We start from the raw sequence: 22,320 nt of genomic DNA, 5'->3' as shown, positions 1-22,320 counted from the left end.
ATCAGCAAACAAAATCAATACAGCTTGACAGAGTACAAAAGCTGCACAGAGAGCACGAGGGAGTGCAAGGGGATGCCAAAGGCAAGAGAGCTTGCTGTCATGATCTGAAACAAGCCTGGCTCCTATTCTAACAGAATATCAGTACCGAGAGGGAGCCTCACCATCGTTGTCCTGGAGCAATATGGCCAGCACTTCACTGCAATACAGTTTGTTGGCATCGAAAGGCATCTTCGCCTGTGGGGAAATAGGAAAAATGAGAAAAAACGTTAAGGGGCCTTGCTTCCTTTCCCAGGATGAATTCTTCATAAGTACTAGGATCTGAGTTAGAGAGACACAGAAGTTAGAAAGGGAAATAAGCAGGTTAAGGACTTTTTTAAAAAGTCTGCTTCTACTCTCAAGAGACAAGACTCAAGTACTACACAAGCAGTCCCTCGGTTACCAACGAGATCTGTTCCTAAGCGTGTCTTTAAGAATTTGTAGGTAAGCTGGAACAGGTGCACATGGTTCTTATTTAGCCCTACTTTAGTGCAAGGGAAACCCTGTGTGGTGTAATGGTTAAGAGTTTGCCTGCTAACCAAAAGGTCGGCAGTCAGAATTCACCAGCCACTCCTTTGAAATACAATGGGCAGTTCTACTCTGTCCTGTAGGGTCGCTGTGAGTCAGAATTGGCTCGATGGCAGTGGCTTTTGGTTTTTAATGCAAGACTGGAGCCCTGGTGGCACAGTGGCTAAGGGCTCAGCTGCTAACCAAAAGGGTGGCAGTTCGAATCCACCACCCACTCCTTGGAAACCCTGTGGGGGTGTTCTACTACGTCCTATAGGGTCGCTATGAGTCGGAGTCGAAGGCAATAGCTTTTTAGCCTAAGAAAGGAGTCCTGGTGGCACAGTGATTAAAGCGCTTGGTTGTGAACCAAAAAGTCAGCAGTTTGAACCCACCAGCTGCTTTGTGGGACAAAGATGTGACAGTGTGCTTCCGTAAAGATTTACAGCCTTGGAAACCCTATGGGGCAGTTCTACTCTGTCCTGTAAGGTTGCTATGAGTTGGAATCTACTTGATGCAGTGGTTTTGGTTTTAGAGCAAGAAAAGGCTTGAAGCCTCTTCAATAATTTAAAAGCTGCATGTGCAGCCAGTGAAGTGACTGTGATGAAGAATTGTTAGGAGTCGGGGTTCGTTCAATTGTTTCAAAGGGAAGGCAGATTTACATAACATTAAAGGGCAAATATGAGTTGTCCATAAGTCAGATGTTTGTAACCCAGGGACTTACAGTACAGCAAAACCATAGATGGCAGATGAGCACAATGGCTCTCACACTCCTAATGCTCAGATATGAATGTCACCTCCTCTCTGACGTCATCCCCAATTCCCCATTTTGAGTTCAGGACTACTGTTCAGCACGCAGTAAGTACTCAAATGTTGACAAGATGAATGATTCCAAGTTTTGAAAATTTAAGACTAAAACCCATCACAAAGCTTCTTTCACAAGTTACAATCATAAAATTAGGCTGCAAATCAGAGAAGTTGAAAAGAAAGCAATCTCTTGTTTAGATTAACTGAATGTATTTATAACAAAGCAGTTCATTTTGGATTTTTTTAATGCTTAAATATTAATTTGAAATCATAAACCTGTCTGTTCCTATGCCATTATCTGCCTACTATTTAAAAAGGAAACGGCATTAAATATGCAAAAATGTGTTAATATTTTAACACCCAAATTGCTACCCACATTTTCCTTCCCTGCTGCATGCCCTGCTACTTGGGAGCGCCACAGGGGCCACGTCTACTGCAGAGATTATCTTTCCTGGCCATCCTCAATGCTGCTTCAGTTGTGAGAGTCACGTATCTCACCATCGACAGTGCCCCTTGGAAAAAGGTGCACAGAGAGGAGCAAGCCTCAGGATGTGTTTTCATTTATGGTACCCATGTTCCCTAAAATCAGGCACCTAGACAATAACTGAGTCTGCAGCAGCTTTGCTACCTATCCAGGTTTTTAAATGACAAATAATTTCTGTATCTAGAAAGGACAGGAGAAGTGTTTATCTTGGAGCTAACACCTTCATCACCTTAGCACCATTCACAGTTCTGTTTGGACATTGATTTTGTACTTAGGAGGGAGAGTGGCCCCTAATGAAGCATCGGCATCTTTTCAGTTCTCTGCGCACGTCTTCCTTGTCAAGCCTAAGTGCGCCCCGCAGGGTTTCAGGAGGCTGACCAGGTATAACCCTTCTTAGGTTAAAAGATCTGTAAATGGAAGGTCTGACGTGTGCTGACTGCAAGGTATGCTCCCTGGGCAAGCTTGAGGCCTTGGAACAAGAAATTCAGTATAACGGCCACAGCTTAAATGCAATCTGTGATGTGTTTCACTTTAAGAAAAACTGTTTTACAAAAATCCAAACACAAAGGGGAAAGAAAAGCCCAGGGGTGAGTCTCCATAAGAATCAGGGATTTTGCTAATGAAATTACTTAAATTATTTAAGTTTCAAGTATTGCTACTACATTTTAAATGATTTAAGCCGGAACCAACTTCTGTGCAGCTTTTCAAGTGCCAGGGTTTTTGTTTGAAACAAGATCTATTTAAATGAAAGAAGCCAAAAGACATCAGCCAACTAGAACAGTGGCCTTTCTTTGACTCCAATGCCTCTTATCCTTTATTTGATTTTATAAACTTCTGTCTCTAAAGTATAAGGGAGATTTCTCTTTCTTTCGTATTTGTTGGGCACGTGCTATATGCAAGACACAGAATTCAGCACCACAGGAAACGGAGGAGAATTAGACATGAACTTGGTCTACTGTCAAAGCATGTAAAAATTTTACACTGAATTAAAATTAATTCTATTAAGTTGTACAATCAAGTTTTTTTTTTTTTTTTTAAAGGACGTGGCCCTTGGAACAGACACACCTAGGTTTGACTCATGAGCTTGTCACTGCTATCTATGTGGCCCTAAGTCAGGAGTTCACAACCTGTGTGCAGAGGTACCTGGGGTGTTGTAACAAACTGACGAAGGCACTGCAGGGTATTTTAAATTTTTGAGGAAATTGTTGAACACTGAATTTAATTACTAGCTTGAGGTGCATTTCTTCTGCTCACGTCATATCTCTGTGAAGCTGGGTGTTGGTGGCAGCTGTCATAAAAGAACTGTGTCAAAATCAGTATAGAACAGGAATAAAGGCAGCGGTGTTCAATCTGATTCTGAAGGTTGAGAAGTGGTGGAGTACCGAAAAAGCACATACATCCATTAGTAAGTAACTGTGGAATTTAAGAACGAAATAAAAATATTGTTTCTTTCAATTTATATGTATTATTTTTTTCAAATGGCTACCAAATTATTAAGACACAAATACTTATTAAGTTAATAAATGGGACTGTTACGTATGTTTTGGCATAGGGGTGCTGCAAAAACAAAATTACTGCAGCACTAAGAGCACCATGAACTGAGAGTGTTTGGGAATCTACGACCTAGGTACTGCAATATTTCTTAGTCTCAGTCGCCTCAACCGTAAAGTGGAAAAAATAGAACAACACCTACTTTGAAGAGTTACTATGAAAATTAAGTAATACGGAAGTACCTAGCATACAGCAGGAACTGAAAGCTTTTTTGATGACTGGAATCAGGAGTATCTGGATTAGAATCTCAGCCTAAACAGTCATCCACTATGTGATCTTGGCCAAGTTACTCTTAACTCTCTAAGCAGATTCCTCTTATGTTAATGAGAATAAATATCTTCCTCATGCAGTTGTTGTATTAAATGAACCATCTACACATAACAGGCTCCCAACAGGTGAGATCTCCCTATTAAAAATTCCTGGTTCCCCTAGGCAATCTCCAGCTTTTGTCATGTGACAATTGAAAGAGTTCCCAGTATGCCTAAAGCAAATTTCTTTAAATCAAAATCATAATCCCATCACTTTTTTCCTACAATATAGGCCCTCTGATTGAAAAATTGGCATGAAGGAGGAATCTAGTCAGGAAAGGGAATGATTAGGCCCTGTGACCCTCAAACACTGAGTCCTGCAATGCTTCAGAATGACAGGGATGGGCTGCTAGATATGAAGCAGCTTGGCAAGAGGGAGAGAAGGTATCCAGGCCTGACTCTCACTGGCTCTTCCACACGTGGTTTGGACAAGGTGTTTCCCCTCTCTGGGATTCTTTCCTCCTCTGTAAACTGGGGATAGCACCATCCACTTGACAGGGTTGTTTATGAGAACCAGAAATAACATACGGAAGGCATCAAGAACAACACTCTGCACATCGTGGGGGTCAATATATGAAACTCCTATTAGAGGGGAAAAACTTAGTGATGATGATGACAACCAAACATTTTAAACCAGTGGAAAACAAATAAAAGAAACTAGGCCAGGTAGGAATGGAAAAGAACAATCTTTCATGTCTTGCTAAAGACAAAGGTCACCAAAGAAATTTTACTTCTGTTTAAATCTCAGCCAGAGATGACCACCTCCAAGCTTGTACAACACCAAACTGCCAGGTTGTAAAGACATTCAGTGAAAATCAGGAGAAAGGAGAATTCGTTTGGCAGGTACAGTCTCTTGGAGTTTGCAGAGTTAACCACTGGGTCTTGGAGCTTGTGGGACTCTCTTCTACAAGGAGCCTGGTGATCCTATGTTTTTCAGTGATCAGAGTAATTACAGAGTCAAGCATAGGTCTGTACTCAGCATGTACCAGCCCTGAATAAAATTAAACTTCACCTTTTGGGGAGCTGCTGCTTCTTTGGAAAGTACAAAACAATTATGCTACCACCCGCAGCCAGAAACTACAGGTTATTTCTGCAGCTCATCTCTGGTACCTGGAACACACAGGGCAGGTTCAGACATATCTATAGCCCTGTACAACTGTTACAACAGATTGTGCAAGGCAAAGTCTCAGCCCGTGGTCATAAGAGGCTAAGGACTTAGCGTCAACCAGTTGTACATGTAACATAACTTAGCCAGTTCTCAATTCATTAATTCATATGCTGAACATTCCAACAGTTTTTGAAGCATGAATTAACTGGGAAGAAAAGGGGAGACATGTAATTTTGTTTCTTTAGAAAAGAAAAATAAAATTGTTTTGGTTTTGGTGTTATTTTCAATAGTACACAATATCCTAATAAGTTGTATTCCCCATAAAAAATGAACATTGATGCAGTGCCCCTCACACTACTGCTATCTGCTTACCTGTTAATCCATTTAATACAATCATCTACTAGGGGTTTCTCCCTTATTAGAAAGACAATGAGGTGTCATTTGGTGGGTGATGACACCCATGAGTATGTCTATATACTGCTAGACTCCCAGCACAAAAAGGAGAAATACAAGACTAAAATGCCTGTCACCAATGTGCCGCACACTTATTCAAGGATTATTGAATAAATACATGATAATCAGTTACTGAGCAAGCTAGACGTAAACATTCTAGGACAGCGTTCTCAGTCTTTATCATGCATCAGAGTCACCTGGAGGGGGGGGTTGTTAAAACACAGATTCCCCACTTGATGGAATTAGTGTGTCTGGGGCAGGCCCCAAAATGTGCATTTGTAACAAGTTGCCAGGTGATGCTGATGCTGCTGGCCTGGGAACCACACTTTCAGAACCATTACGATGAGGTGGAGATATGATTGAATGTCTTTGCTCTTAAGGAATTTAAGGATTTTTTTTTTTTTTGGAGGGGGAGGGAGGTACACATAATAATATGAAAATCTGCCAGGTAATGGTACTATCTCCACTTTACAGATGAAGAAGAGATGCTCCAAGACGGTGTCACAGTCACAGGTACGGTATATATTTGAACCCACATTTACCAACTGCCACAAGAGAACCATCAGGAAAAAATGAAGTGGTTGATTTTTTGGAAAGAAAGAGGGCAGTATAGGCTGGCGGGGGGTACAAAGAGGTCCTGTGGAAAGGGTACGTGAGAAAAATTCCAGAGGCTTGGGCTTTAATTCCAGCTCTATATCTAACTAGCTGTATGGGTGTGGGCAAGGCACTTAATCTAGGTCTCAATTTTTAATTTTTTATCTACAATAAAACATAATTTTTCTTTCAGTGCTAAACTTCTATGCCAAATGACGGAGGGCACATGGCAGACTAGGGATGTCAGCTGGCTCATGAAGGTTGTGTATAATTTAGAAATAAGGAAGAAAAGAGTCATTCCTGGTAGAGGGAGCAGCATGAACAAAGACATGAAGGTCAAAATAATCGTGACCTTTGCAGAACAGGGGGCAGGTAAAAGCAGTGTCTGAAAGGTTCTAAGGCCAATGTTTCAAAATTGAGAAGTGGAGGGGGCAGACTGGGCCAAGTTAAGGGGGCTTTAAAAAAAATAGGCAAAGAAGGTGGGATCTGATATAGAGGACATTTAGCATCACTGCAGGGAGGTTCTTGAATAGGGAATGACATACTGAAAATGGAACTTTAAATCAGTCTGGGAATCACATGTGGGATTTTTCTAAAATATACCAACACCAGAGATGGGGACAGTAGGTCTGGGTAGGGTTTGGGAATGTGTATTACCTTTAAAGCTCCACAGGTGCTCCTAATACAAACCCCAGCTGAAAACAACTGCTCTACAGACCTTTACAATTAAAAAGCATTATCACATTTGAACTTCACATTAACCCTGTGAGACTGGAAAGGCAGGGAATATGATCCCAGGCAAGTTATGGGATCACTGCCTACGGTTACAAAGCTAAGAAGGGGAAAAGTCAGGATCTGGGTTCGAAATTCTGTCTGCTGCACCATGGTGCTTATGATTAAAAAAAGAAAATTCAAGATTATAACAAGCACTTGCCCAGATTATGAGAAATAAGAGCAAGGCACTACTTTTGAAGTCACGCTTTCTTGCTGGCTTCGCCCTTAAGGAGGGCATTTTTTCATTAATGTTCTGGGCAGCATATTTCTAAGGGCACTCACTTACTAGTAAAATAACCAAACAGCACTTTAATGTTTAAATACCTCAGAACCTTAAAAAATCATTTTAGAGACACTAGACTCTATGGCTAAAAGGCAAGAGCCAATAGCTTGCTGGACTATCAATGCGCCTGCTTTATTATGATCGTAACGGTAACGGAATCCAAGCCAAACACCCAAAGGTGTCAATTTCCTTCCCTATGTTAGCAATTCCAAAAGACAGTTAAATTCTGAAGACTTTGGCAAGTTTTAACACCTTTCAAAAGACAGAAGAGGTTTTACATTCTGGTTTAATGAAGGATCCTTGAGAGATGCTTGAAATCAGTAGCCGGTCTCAAGTAACTGAGAAAAATTTGTCCTGACTTCACAGCAACAAAAACTATTGGATTATTTCATATATTTTAAAGCTGGGGTCCCAGCCTGTGGCCACCCCACCAACAACTCAGGTCCCTGCCATCTAGCCCATTCCTAAAAACTCTGTGTTCTACTTTCTTCTCCCCCAATCCTCACTCCCAAAATGTCTCAAGGGTTTGAATAATAAAAAATGTGTCAAGCACAGGAAGATGAAACTCAGCTTAGGCAACATGAAAGGAACTACCTGGGGAAACAAGACCAGCTCCAAAACCAAAGGACATCTAGGGTGATGAAGGAAGTTGCAAAGATGACAACGCATGAATTAACCACCAGCTAGCTACAGGACCGAGAGGAAAGGCAGGGGGGAAGGGGGACTACAGTCCACTGAACTATGTGACAGGTTCAGACTCTACCAGCCAAATGTGCCCATTCCCACTGACAGTAATATCTGGGCTAGCTGAGTATCCTCCAGTCAATATGTTACATAAGTCTATGTTTCAGATTTCATGGAAAAAGATGGTTCAGTAAGGGAGATTGGGGCAGATCTAGACTGTCAGAAAGGGAGAGAATCATAGGGCATATGATACCTTAGGTAGTACTGCAGAGCCTTCTCTTGACTCTGCTACGACAATGGGGAAAAACATGACTGATACACATCAGACTTTCTGTATCTCTATGACACTCTGAAGTCCAGCAAGCCATGACTGTTTAGAAAATCATTCTAGCTACAAACAAGTGTCTCCTTCTAACTAAAAAAGCTAGGAATCCTTGCCTGCCCCAGGACCATTTCAGTAGCATGTAAGCAGTTCCAAACCGTCTCCCATCACATCTCTGGTTACAACTATTTTGGGAAGAGCTCTTGCTTCTCCCTTTCCTCGTTTACCTGGTGGTAGAGCATTATGATCAAAAGCATGACACCAAGAAGTAAAGAGAAGGGACAACCCTACAGAAAAGTGGATGACGGAAGGAAGCCAACAAAGATGCACTGCTGTTAGCTGCTGTGGAGTTGGCTCCAACCCGTGGTGACCTTATGTGTGTACACAAATGGCAAATAAACAACTAGAAGCCAATATATTTTACTGGATTTTAGAATCTCAAATTAAAATAACAGTTTTCTGTTATTGGATTAACGAAATCTGAAGTTTGATAATACCCAATGTTGCTAGATATAGAAGGAACTAAACCAAACCAAAAAACCAAACCCAACACTGTCGAGTTGATTTTGACTCATAGTGACCCTATAGGACAGAGTAGAACTGCCCTCTAGAGATGCCAAGGAGCACCTGGTGGATTCCAACTGCTGACCTTTTGTTTAGCAGCCATGGCACTTAACTACTACGCCACCAGGGTTTCCACAGAAGGAAACAGATACTTTCAAATCAGCCTTTTGGAGGAAAATTTTTCAATATTACCAAAAATTTCAATATGCATACTCTCTGACCTATCAATTTTACTTCTAGAAATTTATCCTACAAGTAAATTAGATAAGTGTGGAAGAAAAAAGAGTGTGTGTGTCTACGAGGATATTCTCTGCAGCATTGTTTATGACAGTGAAAAACTATTATAAACTGGGAAATTGTTAAATTAATTTTGGTACATCCAGACAATAGAACACTAGCGGGCCATTAGTTCAGGGAAAAAACCAAGCTGCAACAAAGCATGGTATAATTCTGTTTGTCAAACACACACACACATACAAACACACTCTGCTATCTGCACAGAAAACCTCTGAAAGGACAGATAAAATATCAACAGTGCCTATCTCCAGGAAGTAGAAGTGGAAGGGCTCAGAAGATGGGAACTTTCACTTTTATACCTTCCACAGCATATGGATTTGTTTGTATTTACAACGTTTATATTATTTTCAGAAATACTGAAGGCTATTTTTAAAATCCCTTCCTTTACAATAAACAAACAAAAAAAGAAAAGCAAAGTAAGAGGTACCAAAAGATTCCCAAACTAGACCATATGGCCCGGGGTCAACCACATCCAGAGCAAAGAGGTCTGCGCTGCAGCCCCACAAAGCCACACTTACCTTCAGCCTCTTCAGCAACCACTGCAGAAGACCCTGCTGGGCTGCCTCCGCACACACCTCGGGCCGGAACTCAGCCATGTTTTCCACAATAGCTGAAGGGAGACAGACACCAGTCATGTAGGATGGCCACTTTGTTGCCAGCTGCAACAAGCTTTCTTCCCATGACATGCATCGTATTCCTCTTCCCATTTCCCCGTGTCCCTCCCAGCCAGATGCTGTGTTGCCATTTTTAGATGAACCAGGGAGTTGCTATTGTTTTTTTTTTTTCTTCGAGTTATGTTACATTTTACAAGTAAAACTCATAACTGTAACTGATGGAAGTCACTTAAGGAATATGTGGTAAATTTCTATGCTGACAGGGAACAAAACTAGGACATACAAAAGGGTCCATATCTGCTCAAGAAAGCTCTCTTAGTCCCCACTGTATTGAAGTCCCAGAGGCCTGTAACTAAAGAGAAAGGAAAAATGCAAACCCCCAAAAAACTGTTGCAAACCCCCCAAAAACTGTTGCAACCCCCCCAAAACTGTTGCAAACCCCCAAAAAACTATTGCTGTCAAGTTGATCTATTCCTTTCCTGATTTTCAGTTCTCTTCCTCTGGATCATACAGAAGCAAGGATATGGCAAAGGAGGCAAACATGGTCTTCCTAACTAAACAAAATAATGTGCACAGAAGGAACAGGCCATGCTGGCTGAGGTGACTGTCAGGTAGTCAGAAACAAATATGGTCCCTGCTATCTCCTACAACAATCGAAGTGTTGCTTCATAGAAAAATGTAAAAATAGGAGGCAGGAAAAAAATAAAACAAAGCTGTTGCGTGACTATGATGCTAAAACGAGGGGCATAATAAAGAAATCACCTATGGTCTCATCCTAACACATCAAATGCTTTCATTCCCTTCAAGGTACCTTCTGCTCCACATCCTAGGATATACTACTCTTACAAAGAAGATATAGTTCTGTGTTCTCTGAGTACAACGCCCAGAACATATCGGGTCTGAGTTCTGAAGGAGAAAAGGGCTGAAGAAATCACCACACTTCCTACCTTCCTCTTCACTCCTTTACCCATGTCAGCCTTGCCAGTGGCAAGTTAAAGGATGGCTGGGCAGCAGAGCGGCGGCAATCCTTGAGAGATGAGGATCATTATAATACCCTACATTACTTCCTCACATTTTCTAAGAAAATCAACTCATTCACTTTAATCACCTATGCCTTTATTTTACTCTTCTGCTTAAACTGTACACGGCTTCCTGTTGCCCACTAGAATAAAATCCAAACTTCCATAATCTGGACAAACTTACTCCTCTAGCCCCATCTCCCACCACTCCCACCAGCTACAGTTCATTTCTAACCTATCCTTGAAGCCCATGCCCATTCATGGCTCCCAGACTTGGCAGATGACACGCCCTGCCCAAAGGCCCTTATCACACTTCTCTGTTTGTCAAAATGCACCTGCCCAATCAGCTACCTGCTTTATTTCCACTGTGCTTTTCACTAACTCCAATTATACCATGTATCATCCTGTATTCTCTTCCCTTTCTGTCTGAGACTTTTCCATCAGTCTGCCTCTTAAGGAATAGAACCAGACCTAATTCATCTCTAATCTACCCCAGTGCCTAGCACAGTGTCTGACAAACCTGGGGCACTGAGTGAGAGTGAGATGAGTCTCCTGAGCTGCTGGCAGGTGACCAAGGTGAAATGACAACAGATCTCTGTAGACTGCTAGTCTGGTGTTTTCTCCATTTACATCAGGATTTTTTTTTTTTTTTTAACTAAGTCAGTTGAGACTTTGATAAGCTTTCTTTCAGCAAACTCCAGCAGCAGGCTACCATATGGCAATGCCAAATTCTGGCTCCAGACAACTAGCGCCATCTCCCAAATTACAGATTGTTGTGCTCTCTCTTTTCTTATTCCCTAGGTACTACATCTTTCCCTTTCTTTATGATAATCTTCACTGAAAAGAGTCTAAAACTACAAGAGAAATCTGTGGTAAACACAAAAGAGCAGAGAGAAAACTTAATCTCATCAAAATTTTTGCTTCCACCAGGACTCGTTCATTTCTCAAGCTCTGCTTAGAGATATATCACCTCTGGTTTTATAAGACAGTGACCAGTGATAAAGAAGACTACCCAAAAGCACAATTTTAAATAGGCTATTGGTTCCGTGGCTTTGCAATGGGCAGGACTGGGGAAATTAGAGGGCAAGGAGGAGGAGAATACTGCAGAGGAATCCACTTAAATGAACATATGCTGAAGGGGCAGCCAAGTTAAAGCAATATTTCAACTCATAGTTTACACAGTAAACTATACATAAAAAAAGAAAGAAACACTGGCTCTCTTTCAAATAAAATGTCCTATAAAGGTACAGTTATTCAAAAGTTTATAGTTCCACTGAAGGAAATTGGGAAGAAAAACCAACATAAGGGAATTAAAAATTGTAAAATATACATTTTCCAAAGCAAAAAAAAAAAAAAAAAATTCTACCTGCAAAGTCCTGTTAAAAGCAGCCAATGATTTTTGCCCAGAAAGGTTACCTACTTAGTGCTTTTATTACCTGCAAGCCAAACCAAAGCTGCAGTTATATGAAATTTACCCCAGGGTCTTCATTTCTGAAAAGGCAGTCTGGGAACAGACGGAAAGAAAACACGCTGCTGTTGACTCTATCGTGAAGGAGGAAGGGAAATGACCACGCAGTCCCAACACACGCACAAAGATCTCGGGAACGCTGGCCACCCTTCCTTCCCTCACCCAGAGTGTTGTGGACACCGTCCGCCTCTTCTTTCACAGATTCGTCCAAGCGCTCCAAATTCTGCACCAGCAACGCGACCACCTGCCCGTCCACCTTCAGGAACAGGGAAGCAAAAAGAGACGGGGACAAACATCACAGAACAGCCACCTACAGTTTACAATGTGCTCACCCATTCCATTATTTCTTTTGAGCCTTAAAGTGACCCTGAAAGGGCATCACTGCCCCTAACTAAGATAAGTAAATCGAAGCTTAAGAAGACAAAGTAAAATTCAAGGTCACAAAGGTAGTGAGGGACAGTGCTAACACTTGAAGCTAAGCCTTCTGACGCAAAGTACAGTGCTCTACTTCTCTGCATTACTTAAACACCGTTAAAAAAAAAATGCCATCTTAAGTCATGCCAACAGTTCATTCAAATCAAAAAACACATTTCTAGTCCACAGCACCAAGAAATGTTTAGGTGGAAAGTTTACTAGCCATGCTTTAACTGACCTCAGAATTTAGGGTTAAACTCAAAACATTCCTAATTCTCCATGTGAAGCTTTTACAAAATGACTACTTCTGAAGCATTTCTAATTCTGTCTTGAAAAGAAAGATATTGACATGATAAAATGCCTTGTAACTGTATGGCATTTAATGCATTACAAAGCAAGTGTATTTCTCTTAACCTGATTCACACAACACTGAGATAAATAGGAGACTATACAAGAGGATCATGGCTTAGCCAAGACCATGCAGCTACTGAACACTGGGAGCAAAAGCTAAACCCCGGCTTCCGTCCTCTTATGTGAAATAATGCTTTTACTACTTCATGCTACCTTCTGTACGTGCTTTGTGTTCTTAGGGAGACTACCCACAAGAAACCATGAGGCACAACACAGGAGGTATAACTAAGGAAACATCTAATTCATTATCAAGAACTGTATCTACCTGGTAGTAGATTTCTACTAAAGTCTGCTGCATACTCATGGTGTATCCTGTCTCTCAGTGCCTCAGTTTCCTCACTTAAGAAATGGGAATAAGTTGTTAAATGAAAATATGTGACATACCTTATCCTGGTTCTGGTTCATGGCAACTGTTCAAAAAGCCCAAGGCAGGTACCTCACCTCATTCACCTTGGTACACCTTTCAAAGCCGAGTGCTATGCTACGTATAGCACTCAGTAAATTTGCTAAATTTAAATAAACGGACAGAACACTTACTTTGTGCATTAGAATTGGCTGTTTATACTGCTCCATTTACCCTCATGTAATCCTCACAGCTCTTACAAGTGAGACAACAAAGACTCAGAGGTGTTAATTAACTTGGTTAAAGTCACAAAGCTGGTGGCAGAGGCAACCAACTCCAAAAAAAACTCTATTTTTTCCCATTAAACCCTATCACTTCAGAGATGGGTGAAAGGAGAAGAAAGGGGGGAGAAGGAAGTGATCTCGCTCAACTGACACTTCCTGAGCATCTGTGTGTAAGGCAGTCCGACACAATTCAAGCTGAGCATGAGGATGGAAGCAATGGCCAAGAGGGACAGATCTTGAATAAGGCCTCTTTACTCTTTCTGGGTGAGACTCAAGGGAAGCAGCTGGATAAAGGACAAAGCGGAAACTAATAACTAATTCGCAATAGGTAAATTACAAATAAATTAAGATTTTTGGGGGCTCCCCTTTACACCTGGTGTGAGGAACAATGAAAGATGGGCTGGCTGCATATCTGAAGGGATACTGATGCCAGAGAGATGAGAGAGCCCATAAACAAGCGAGAGCTGTTTTCCCTTCTTCTATCAGGAAATACACAATCTTGCTTTCAAATCTCACAACCAGCAAAAGCTTCACCAAAGAAATCCAGTGCAATGTTTTCCTTAACTAACTGGACAATTTGAGTATGTGAGAGAAAACCGAAAGGCATCTGGGGGAAAATACGAACCGTGTCACAGTTTGTTTTTCCCTAAATCACCTGGATTGACTTATAATCTTCCTGAATCCTAATGCAGCAGACACTGCAACTCCACTGGGTCCCACACCGCTTCCCAGTTCTGCAAACCGCTTCACCAGTTTCAACGGCTTATCGCTGCTTTATCTGCATTATCTTATTTATTTTCACTGCTGTCTGGAAAGTGGTGGGGACAGTGGCAGTGAGCAATGTGCTCGAATCCCAGAGTAGAATGGTTATGGATAGATGATGGGTGTCTGGATAGAGGAAAATCTTTTTCTTGCTGCAGAAATCTAACTTCTAACAGTCAGCCTTTTTAGGCTTGCAAAGTGTGAAACTTTATGTTTAACTGGGTTAAATGCAATTTTATCTGATTGCAGGAGGGCCAAAAGCAGTCAAGATACATTTAGCTCAGAAAACCCTTTGAAAAATATTTCTATTTTGCATAGCTCTGGATATTGTCTAGTAAGAAGCACAAATTAGCATTCTATCCAACTCCTCCTAGCCCCTTGGGTCTACCTTCATGCCTATTTTTTGGGCCTGTGATAAAGTCTGATACTAAAAACAAATCCTGCTCAGGAATTAAAGTACCAGTCACAGAGAAAGCAATCCTGGCCTTGGAAACTGGGACTGTATTAAATCTGACATTTTCTGAGAGGTAACTGGTTATTTCTGCTTGTTAGCAGGTCTCGTAACCAATATTCCAGCAGGTCTTATGGAGACAAAGTTCAAGGGCATGATCAGAAAGCATTCCCTACTTGACCAAAGAGGATGGCTACAAGAAAAGAGGAAGGGGGGAAAAAAAAGACAAGGGGGTTTGAAGGAGTGGTTCTTTTTCTATTTCTATCTAGTACAATCTGCCAATAAGCTTTCTCATGAGTTAGTTTTTCTACTCACTAGGAGTTCCAGAAATTTCATATAAAAAAAAAATTTTTTTTTAAATCGACCCCATTGAACCTTGATCAAAGCAATAAGTTTGAGGTTACACATGATAGTTTGGTCATAATGTAAAACATTTGCCTGTTTGCAACTTACCACAATATTTTATCATTAAAAGGGCAATTTTAGAAGTTGATATCTCTACCTGGATATCTAACAAGAATGACAAACTTAATATGGCTTCTTCCCCAGCTTCCCACATCTTACCAAACAGTATCAACTTCCATCCAGTTGCTCAAGCCATAAACCTGGAGTCTTCTTGATTCTTTTCTTTACCTCCCAGATCCAAACCGTTAACAAGTTCCTTCACTTTACCTCCAAAACGTATCTGAAACCCATCTTCTCTGCTTCCACACCACCACTCTGGTCCACGTCTCACATGGATGCCTACGAAAGCCTCCTAACTTGTCCCACTGCTTCTTGTCCCTCCAATCCATTATCTATATAGCTGCCAGAGTGGTCTTTTTAAAACACTGGGTCAGTTAACGTCACTACTCCCTTGATTACAATCCTCCAAGATTACTCCCCCTCACACAGGGAATCCGCACCCAAAGGTCTCACCAAGACCTACAAAGCCCAATGTGAACTGCCCCTATGTTCTTCCCCCTCACCCCAGCAGCACTGATAGTACTGGCTTTTTTTCTGTTCCTCGAATATGCCAAGCTCATTCCTGCCTTGCCCCTGTTTCATCTTGCCCTTAATCATTGTGAATGGCTGGTTTCTTCTTATCGTCAGAACTCAGGCCTTTCCTATCTAATCTAATGTGATTTCCTAGTCACTCTATATCACTATTTTAATTCTCAGAAGCCCTGGTACCTCAATGGTCAAGTGCTCAGCTGCTAACCAGAAAGCCAACAGTTCGAACCCACCAATGGCTCTGCAAGAGAAAGATGTGGTAGTCTGCTTCTATAAACATTACAGCCTTGGAAAGCCTATGGGGCAGTTTTACTCCGTCCTATAGGGTCGCTATAAGTTGGAATCAACTTCACGGCTATGCATTTGGTTGTTTTTTTTTTTGTATTTTAGTTCTCTCCATAACAGAGAATCACCATCTGATAGTTTTCTTGTTTACTTATTTACTGTTTCTCCCTACACTACAATATGAGCTCCATAAAAGCAGCGATTTTGTCGGTCTAGTTTACTGCTATATGCCTAGTTTCTAGAATCTGGAGCACACTAAGCCCTCAGTAAACATTTAGTGAATGAATGAACAAACGAATTTTGCTTGGGAACAAATAGAGATGAACGTGAAGAACATTAATGGAAATGGGAAGAGATAAAAGGGACAGGATCCAGAAATTTACATAGTAAGTACCCTTGCTCTAAGAATACTTACTAAAACAGCTAACCTCAGCCTTACCTGGAACCCTAACCTAAGAGAAGCACAAATGCTTTACCAACCACACCCAGTCAAACTGACACAGGGCTTCAAAGTTTAATGTTTAAGTAGGGTTAACTGAGGGCAAGAATGGGTATGGAGGGGTGGTCCCCTGGCTCTCCACAACTCAGCTACTTTCATGAAATTCTGTAGCAAAATTCCGTTTCTATATAATCTTTCCACATTTTAAACCACTAGTCTTGCCTTTCAAACAGCATCACTTTTCTTCTTTTCCACAAACCCTTATTCTTTTTTATGGTACGTATTAATATAGTATAATACAGTATTTCCTCACAAAATCCTTGGTATCATTCTTTTTTGGTCTTAAGTCTCCTTTTCCAAAAGCACCTTCACCTGAATCTAGCCTGAGTCATATAGGGACCTCTGGACTCCAGTGTCCCCATGTGTGACAGTGCCTGCAGGCCTACAATGGTGGATCCTCATCACTTTGGCCAGCTTCATGGCCCAACCATACCTCCACACACCTTTGTAGGAAACTCTTCCTTCCAAGGCCATTGCCAATCCCTGCAGCTCTGCTGTCCTCGATTTTTCCCTGTCAGAGGTGATCGCTCCCCTCTAATTTCCACAGAAGCCTGCATCTCACAGCCATTCTCAATATGTTGCCTCGTATTATTACCATCATTACTCATTTCATCCTTTTAAATAAAAAAACTAAACTCCTATCTTCCCATGTTTTACTTAGGCCTGCACCCTCTGAAGTAGCTGTCCCACATTATGTACACAATACTCAAAAAACATTTGTTGAACTAATTGTTCACGAACATCTCAGTGTGTGGCAGATGATACATATCATCTTAACTTGACATTTACAAAGTACTTGCTACGTCCCAGGCATAATACCATTACAAAAATGGCCAACATTTATTGAGTGTTCACGCTGTGCCAGGCACTGTTCCAAAGACTTATTTAGATATTTCTTACTGTAGCCCTATGTGATAGATGCTATTGTTATCCCCATTTTACAGAAGAAGAAACTGAGTACAAAGAGGTTACGTAACACACAGTTGATAAGTGACAGAGCCATCACTTTGATCACTCTTCTGACAGGGATCACAGCTCAGCAAAAACAAGTTTATAAACAGATGTCTGCAATCCAATCTGACAGGTGCCAGGACGTACAAAGTGCTAGGGAACACAAATTCTGTGGAGCTGATGAGTCTGAAAAAAAACTTAGAAGAGAGGAGATAAGGTCTGAGCAGGCTTTAAAGGATGAGTAGGAATATTTCAGGTAGCCCAGGAGAAGAAAGGCATGCCAACCTGAAGGCAGAGTGTGAGCAAAGGCATGGAACTGCCAAGCACGTGAAAAATTTTGCAAACAGAATGCAGAAAAACGACTGCAATCTGATCGACATTCCCAAGGAGTCCCAAGGCTTCTTTAGAGAACAATGCCAGAGAACTGCCATCAATAAATCCACACATTCACTACTCTTCAGAAAAGGGTCTATTTTCCAGGTCACCAAACCAACTTGTTACAAAGCACAAATATTCGCCTTTTGTGTAAGTAACAGCAGTGGCTATGAACCAAATTTTCAAACCCCCAAGATCCCTGAGAATGCCAGGACAGCACTCTTTCCCCACAAATGTGCTATTCTCTTGCTTAGGACTTCCAACTGGGAAAAAGACCAAGGCAATAACTGCAAACTGCACTCCACAATAAATTCTGCTACATGCCCTCTAGCCTCTGCTCATGCAATTCCAGGCCTCTGATACTGGCCGCAAATTAAAACTACAAAGACAACTCAACTCTTGTAATATTGAGAATACTTATCAAATTTCTTCCTGAATGCAGCACAAGGGTAGAAAAAATAAATAAATGGAAGACCACCCACCTGCTCTGACCTCTGATATTTACTGATGGCTTCTGACTAGTTGCAGGCAAGCAAATAATATATTAGAGTCCAGAAACGTTCAATTGCTTGTGATTCATACCAGCCCCACCAGTAAAAAAGCTATGACTCAAAATCTTAAAATAGTTATATTAGTAGTAAAATACTAAACAAAACAACCAGAAAACCCTGGACAGCAGCCACCTAATGGCTCCCCAGACTGGGGACAAACTGGTTTTTTTCCCCCGAACAATAAAATCTGCAAGATCCAGCTTTTGTTGGTGGGCTTGGCAACATGGAAAACACAAAAGGGACTTTCGTATGATCTGCTGTTTCTGAGCACATTTTACAAGCAGCAGCCAGGCTAGCTGTTCCTCTGTCTCCTGCATTCACACAGGCCAAGGATGGTAATTAAAATCGGCCCAGGGACCAGGCAAGAAGCTTCATTCAGGGCCATTGTAATTAACCTCTGGAAGGGTAAGACTGCACAAATGACACTGTGGGGACACAGGGAGGGAGCAAGTGCCACAGCCTGTCTTCAGATGCGCCTCAAAACAGAGCGACACCCCAACATCATCCTTCTCTTTCTGCGCAGCTGTTCAAAGGAAATATAAAGGTCCGAATTCTACAAAAGTGGCAGCTCTCTCTAGGAAGGAGCTTGAAAGAAAAACAGCCATAGAAATTTTCATCATATTCAGTCACAAATGGCCCTGCTGGACTCCAGCCACATGCTCTGTAAGAGACAGTTCTTCATATCCAGTGGGTTCATAACCCCTTTATTCGCACCAAATGCCAGCAGTGGGCATGGCACATGGGACTCCCTAGTGTCAAGAACTTTTAGAGAGAAAGGGCGGGGGCGGGGGGCAGGCAGTGTAGCAGTGGAGTCTCACCCTTCAGTAGGTTTCAGAAATCATTTGGGGCCACAGTCCATTAATTCTTATTCAGAAGGTCTTGAGTGGGGCCAGAGAGCAGCCTAATGAGCACCCAGGTGCTTCCAACACAAGTGGCTGCAGAAATCTTTGATAAATTCTGCAAACTACATCAAAACCAGGTCTTAGCTAACATTCTTACCAGAAAAGAGAAAAAACAAGGCAAGATGAAGGGAATGGGGGGAAGGGAAGGGGAAAGAAAAGGCAAGTGGAATCAGCAGAGCCTTGAGGAGGGAGATAGCTTGGTGGAGGGACAGAACTCTATAGGATGTGTCAGGAACTAGACCCACTTCTGCCACTGGCCAGCTATGGTACCTTGGGCAGGGCCCTTCTCTGTGATCACCACGAGAGAGGGGATCAGTACATGTAGGCTCTAATCTCCACTGTTAGACGGGCTGACTCAGAGACCCAGGAGAAGGCTGAATTTCTGCATCTGGGTTTCCTCACATGCAAAGCTAGGAGATTAGACTAGATTGGGCCTGGTAGGAGGCTTCATCTCACACACCACCTCCTTTTGATTGGTTGCTGCCTGGAACAACAGCTGAGGAGGATTCTGAGGCCTTTCCTAGCCTCCACAAAGAAATCAACTGGTCCTGCCTTCCACTCTGTCCTTTAGGGTTGCTGTGAATCAGAATTGACTCAAAGGCAGCAGGTTTGGTTTTTGGGGCTGTTTTTTTTTTTTTTTTTTGTCTTCTACAGGCAGGGACTGCAACTCTGGCCTAGATGAGCTATAAAGTTAATTCCCGTTTTTGACGTTCTCTGATTTCTCTCTGATTACAAAGCTGTAAAATAAGTAATAATATCTGTCCTCCCTACCCCTTGGGATTATAAGCCCAGAAGAGAAAACAAACACCTGTGAAAGCTTTCTGCAAAAAGGTCAGTAGCAATTCATTAAGAGGGTGGGGGGGCGGAGAAAGAACAGGAACATGGAGTCAAAGATAACACAGGCTCAAGTTCCTGCTGTGTGAAGATAGGCAAGTTGTTTTACCTTTCCAAGCTTCAGCTTAATAGCTATAAAATGAGAAAAAGAGCAATAATACCCACCTGGGAGGATATGGTAAAGATTAAATAGAGCGGAAAGTATGAGGTGTCAGGCCTCTACAACCTGTCACCCAACAGAATCCGAAAGAATAAAGTACCCCACAAGTTCTGTTTCTACTCTCACCATTCGGTGTTGCTTACAGATCTCTTGTCACTTATCTCTACCTGATGCTACTCCCATAGCTGGCCCAAAGACAATGGTGGTGATGAGGCCAACACTTAAACCAACCTGCAGAACCCCAACTTACCAGAGCATCGATGAGCACTTCTGCTCCCTCTTCACTCTCATGGAGGGTATCTATGTCTGTTAATTCCTGAAGCAAATCAACCACTGCTATGGACACATGTGAGAAATGTTAAGGACATCACGTACATGCTGAAGCCCCACCGACATTTTATTAAAATCTTTGGTTCCCTTCTGTTTCCTTGCCAATCGCTTCATCACCATTTATCTTTTAACACACTCCGGTTTTATTAACATCTCTTCGACAGGGCTCTGCTCAGAGTGGGTGTTCAATAAATGTTGTTAACTGACTCACTTAGTCTCTTTCATTATGCTGCCTTTCTGGTAACTTACTCCATAGGCTCACTGCATTTTCACAAATTTTGAAACTTCAGATAGATCACTCAGGAGGCCTCTTTTCCAGTGAGAAATAGGCCAACACCTTTAACCTTACCTCATAATTTAAATTATTGAAACTCAGTGTAATCTTAACTACCTTGTACAGTTCACCTTCAAAGGCAGTAATGATTCCTGAGAGGAGATGGCTGGCGTTCACAAAGGAGTATTCAGAGATCAGGGCATAACAAAAGAGGTTTAAAATGTAGGGGAGAGGATTTACCTACCAACTTCTTTTTCTCAAATACCACACTACTTTGGACATAAAAGGAGAACAAAAGAATTAAACACTAGGCAAAATCGGAGGAAGTAAGAAGAAAGTAGAAAAGAAAGGAAATATGAAGGAGAGAAAAAAAGGAGTTATGTTTGGAAATTGGAAGGCAGAACTAAATTTGTAAGTAGCTTCACTTCCCACACAATGGAAATAAACACACATACCCTTGCTCCACTGACTGGCATTTATTGAATGCTTATAATGAATAAATTACTGTGAGGGACACAAGGCAAATCCAATCCTCATTCTGGGCCTCAGTTTCCTCATCTGTAAAATGAGGACGTAAGGCAAAATAATCAAAGACATTAAAAATTATACACCACAGGCAATAACAACGTGCGACAAACGAGGAGCACAGCCAATATGAACTACCAAAACCAAACCAAACCCACTGCCACTGAGTCAATTCTGACTCACAGCAAACTTATAGGACAGAAGAGAACTGCCCGTAGGGTTTCCAAGGAGCAGCTGGTGGATCTGAACTGCTGACCTTTTGGTTAATGGCTGCAGCTCTTAACCACTGCGCCACCAGGGCTCCTATATGAACTACAGACGTCATGAAAAAGAAGCAGTTAAACCAAGCTAGGAAATCAGGAATGACTTGCTAGAAGAAGAAGACTGGCAGAAAAGGAGAACTAAAAAGATGAGGGCAGGTAGGCTAGAAAGCAAAACCACAGGAATAAAGGCAGAGAGAGAGATGGAAATGCCCATATGAAGAAGGCAGAGAGGGGATGGGGCTGAGGTAAGGGGGGGAAGGAAGGGAGAAATTATAACTATTACGAAGAAACAACAGTTTTGAAAGAATCACCTAACAGTCGTGTGCAGGATGCACTGAAACACAGTGAGTGTTTGTAGGGTCCGGGGACAGGCAGGAGGAAGGATGTGCAGAGAGTTCGGTCTGGGGGGCTGGTGGTGGGAGCCAGGCCTGAAGGCAGGAAGACTTGCTCCAAAGCGACTACACACTATAGAGTCCAGATGTGAGGTGACAAGGGCCAGATACAGGGCAGTTTCATTAGAACTAGAAAAAAGAAAAGGAAAGATGAAGGACACATTAACAAGAATGATACCCAAACCCAAACCAAATCCACTGCCATCAAGTTGATTTCAACTCATAGCAGCCCTACAGGACACAGCAGAATTGCCCAGTAGGGTTTCCAAGGCTGTGATCTTTATGGAAGCAGACTGCCACATCCTCCTCCTTCGGAGCGGCTGGTGGGTTTGAAACGCCGACCTTCTGGTTGGCAGCCGAGTGCTTAACCACTGCACTACCAGGGCTCCTAACGAGAATGATAGGACTTGCTAACTATTAACTGGTGTTTCAGGTATTTTATGAACATTTT

The 22,320-nt window shown here is 41.9% G+C and overlaps 1 protein-coding gene across 1 annotated transcript in view; it reads right to left on the bottom strand.

The window, feature by feature from the left end:
- Positions 1-22,320, bottom strand: part of CTNNBL1 (catenin beta like 1) — a 221,218-nt gene that overhangs the window by 119,613 nt on the left and 79,285 nt on the right. Inside the window, exons 5-8 of the mRNA XM_010591671.3 lie at positions 20,336-20,433; positions 12,033-12,126; positions 9,288-9,379; positions 162-234 (exon numbers count right to left, since the gene is read on the bottom strand). Of these exons, the coding sequence (XP_010589973.1) occupies positions 162-234; positions 9,288-9,379; positions 12,033-12,126; positions 20,336-20,433 (357 nt within the window). The remainder of the gene's footprint in view (positions 1-161; positions 235-9,287; positions 9,380-12,032; positions 12,127-20,335; positions 20,434-22,320) is intronic.

The sequence above is a fragment of the Loxodonta africana genome, chromosome 24 (assembly GCF_030014295.1).
Source record: "Loxodonta africana isolate mLoxAfr1 chromosome 24, mLoxAfr1.hap2, whole genome shotgun sequence".
Taxonomy (NCBI): Eukaryota; Metazoa; Chordata; class Mammalia; order Proboscidea; family Elephantidae; genus Loxodonta; species Loxodonta africana.
The sequence above is the reverse complement of the archived record's forward strand: the minus strand, read 5'-3'. Positions and strand labels throughout refer to the sequence as shown.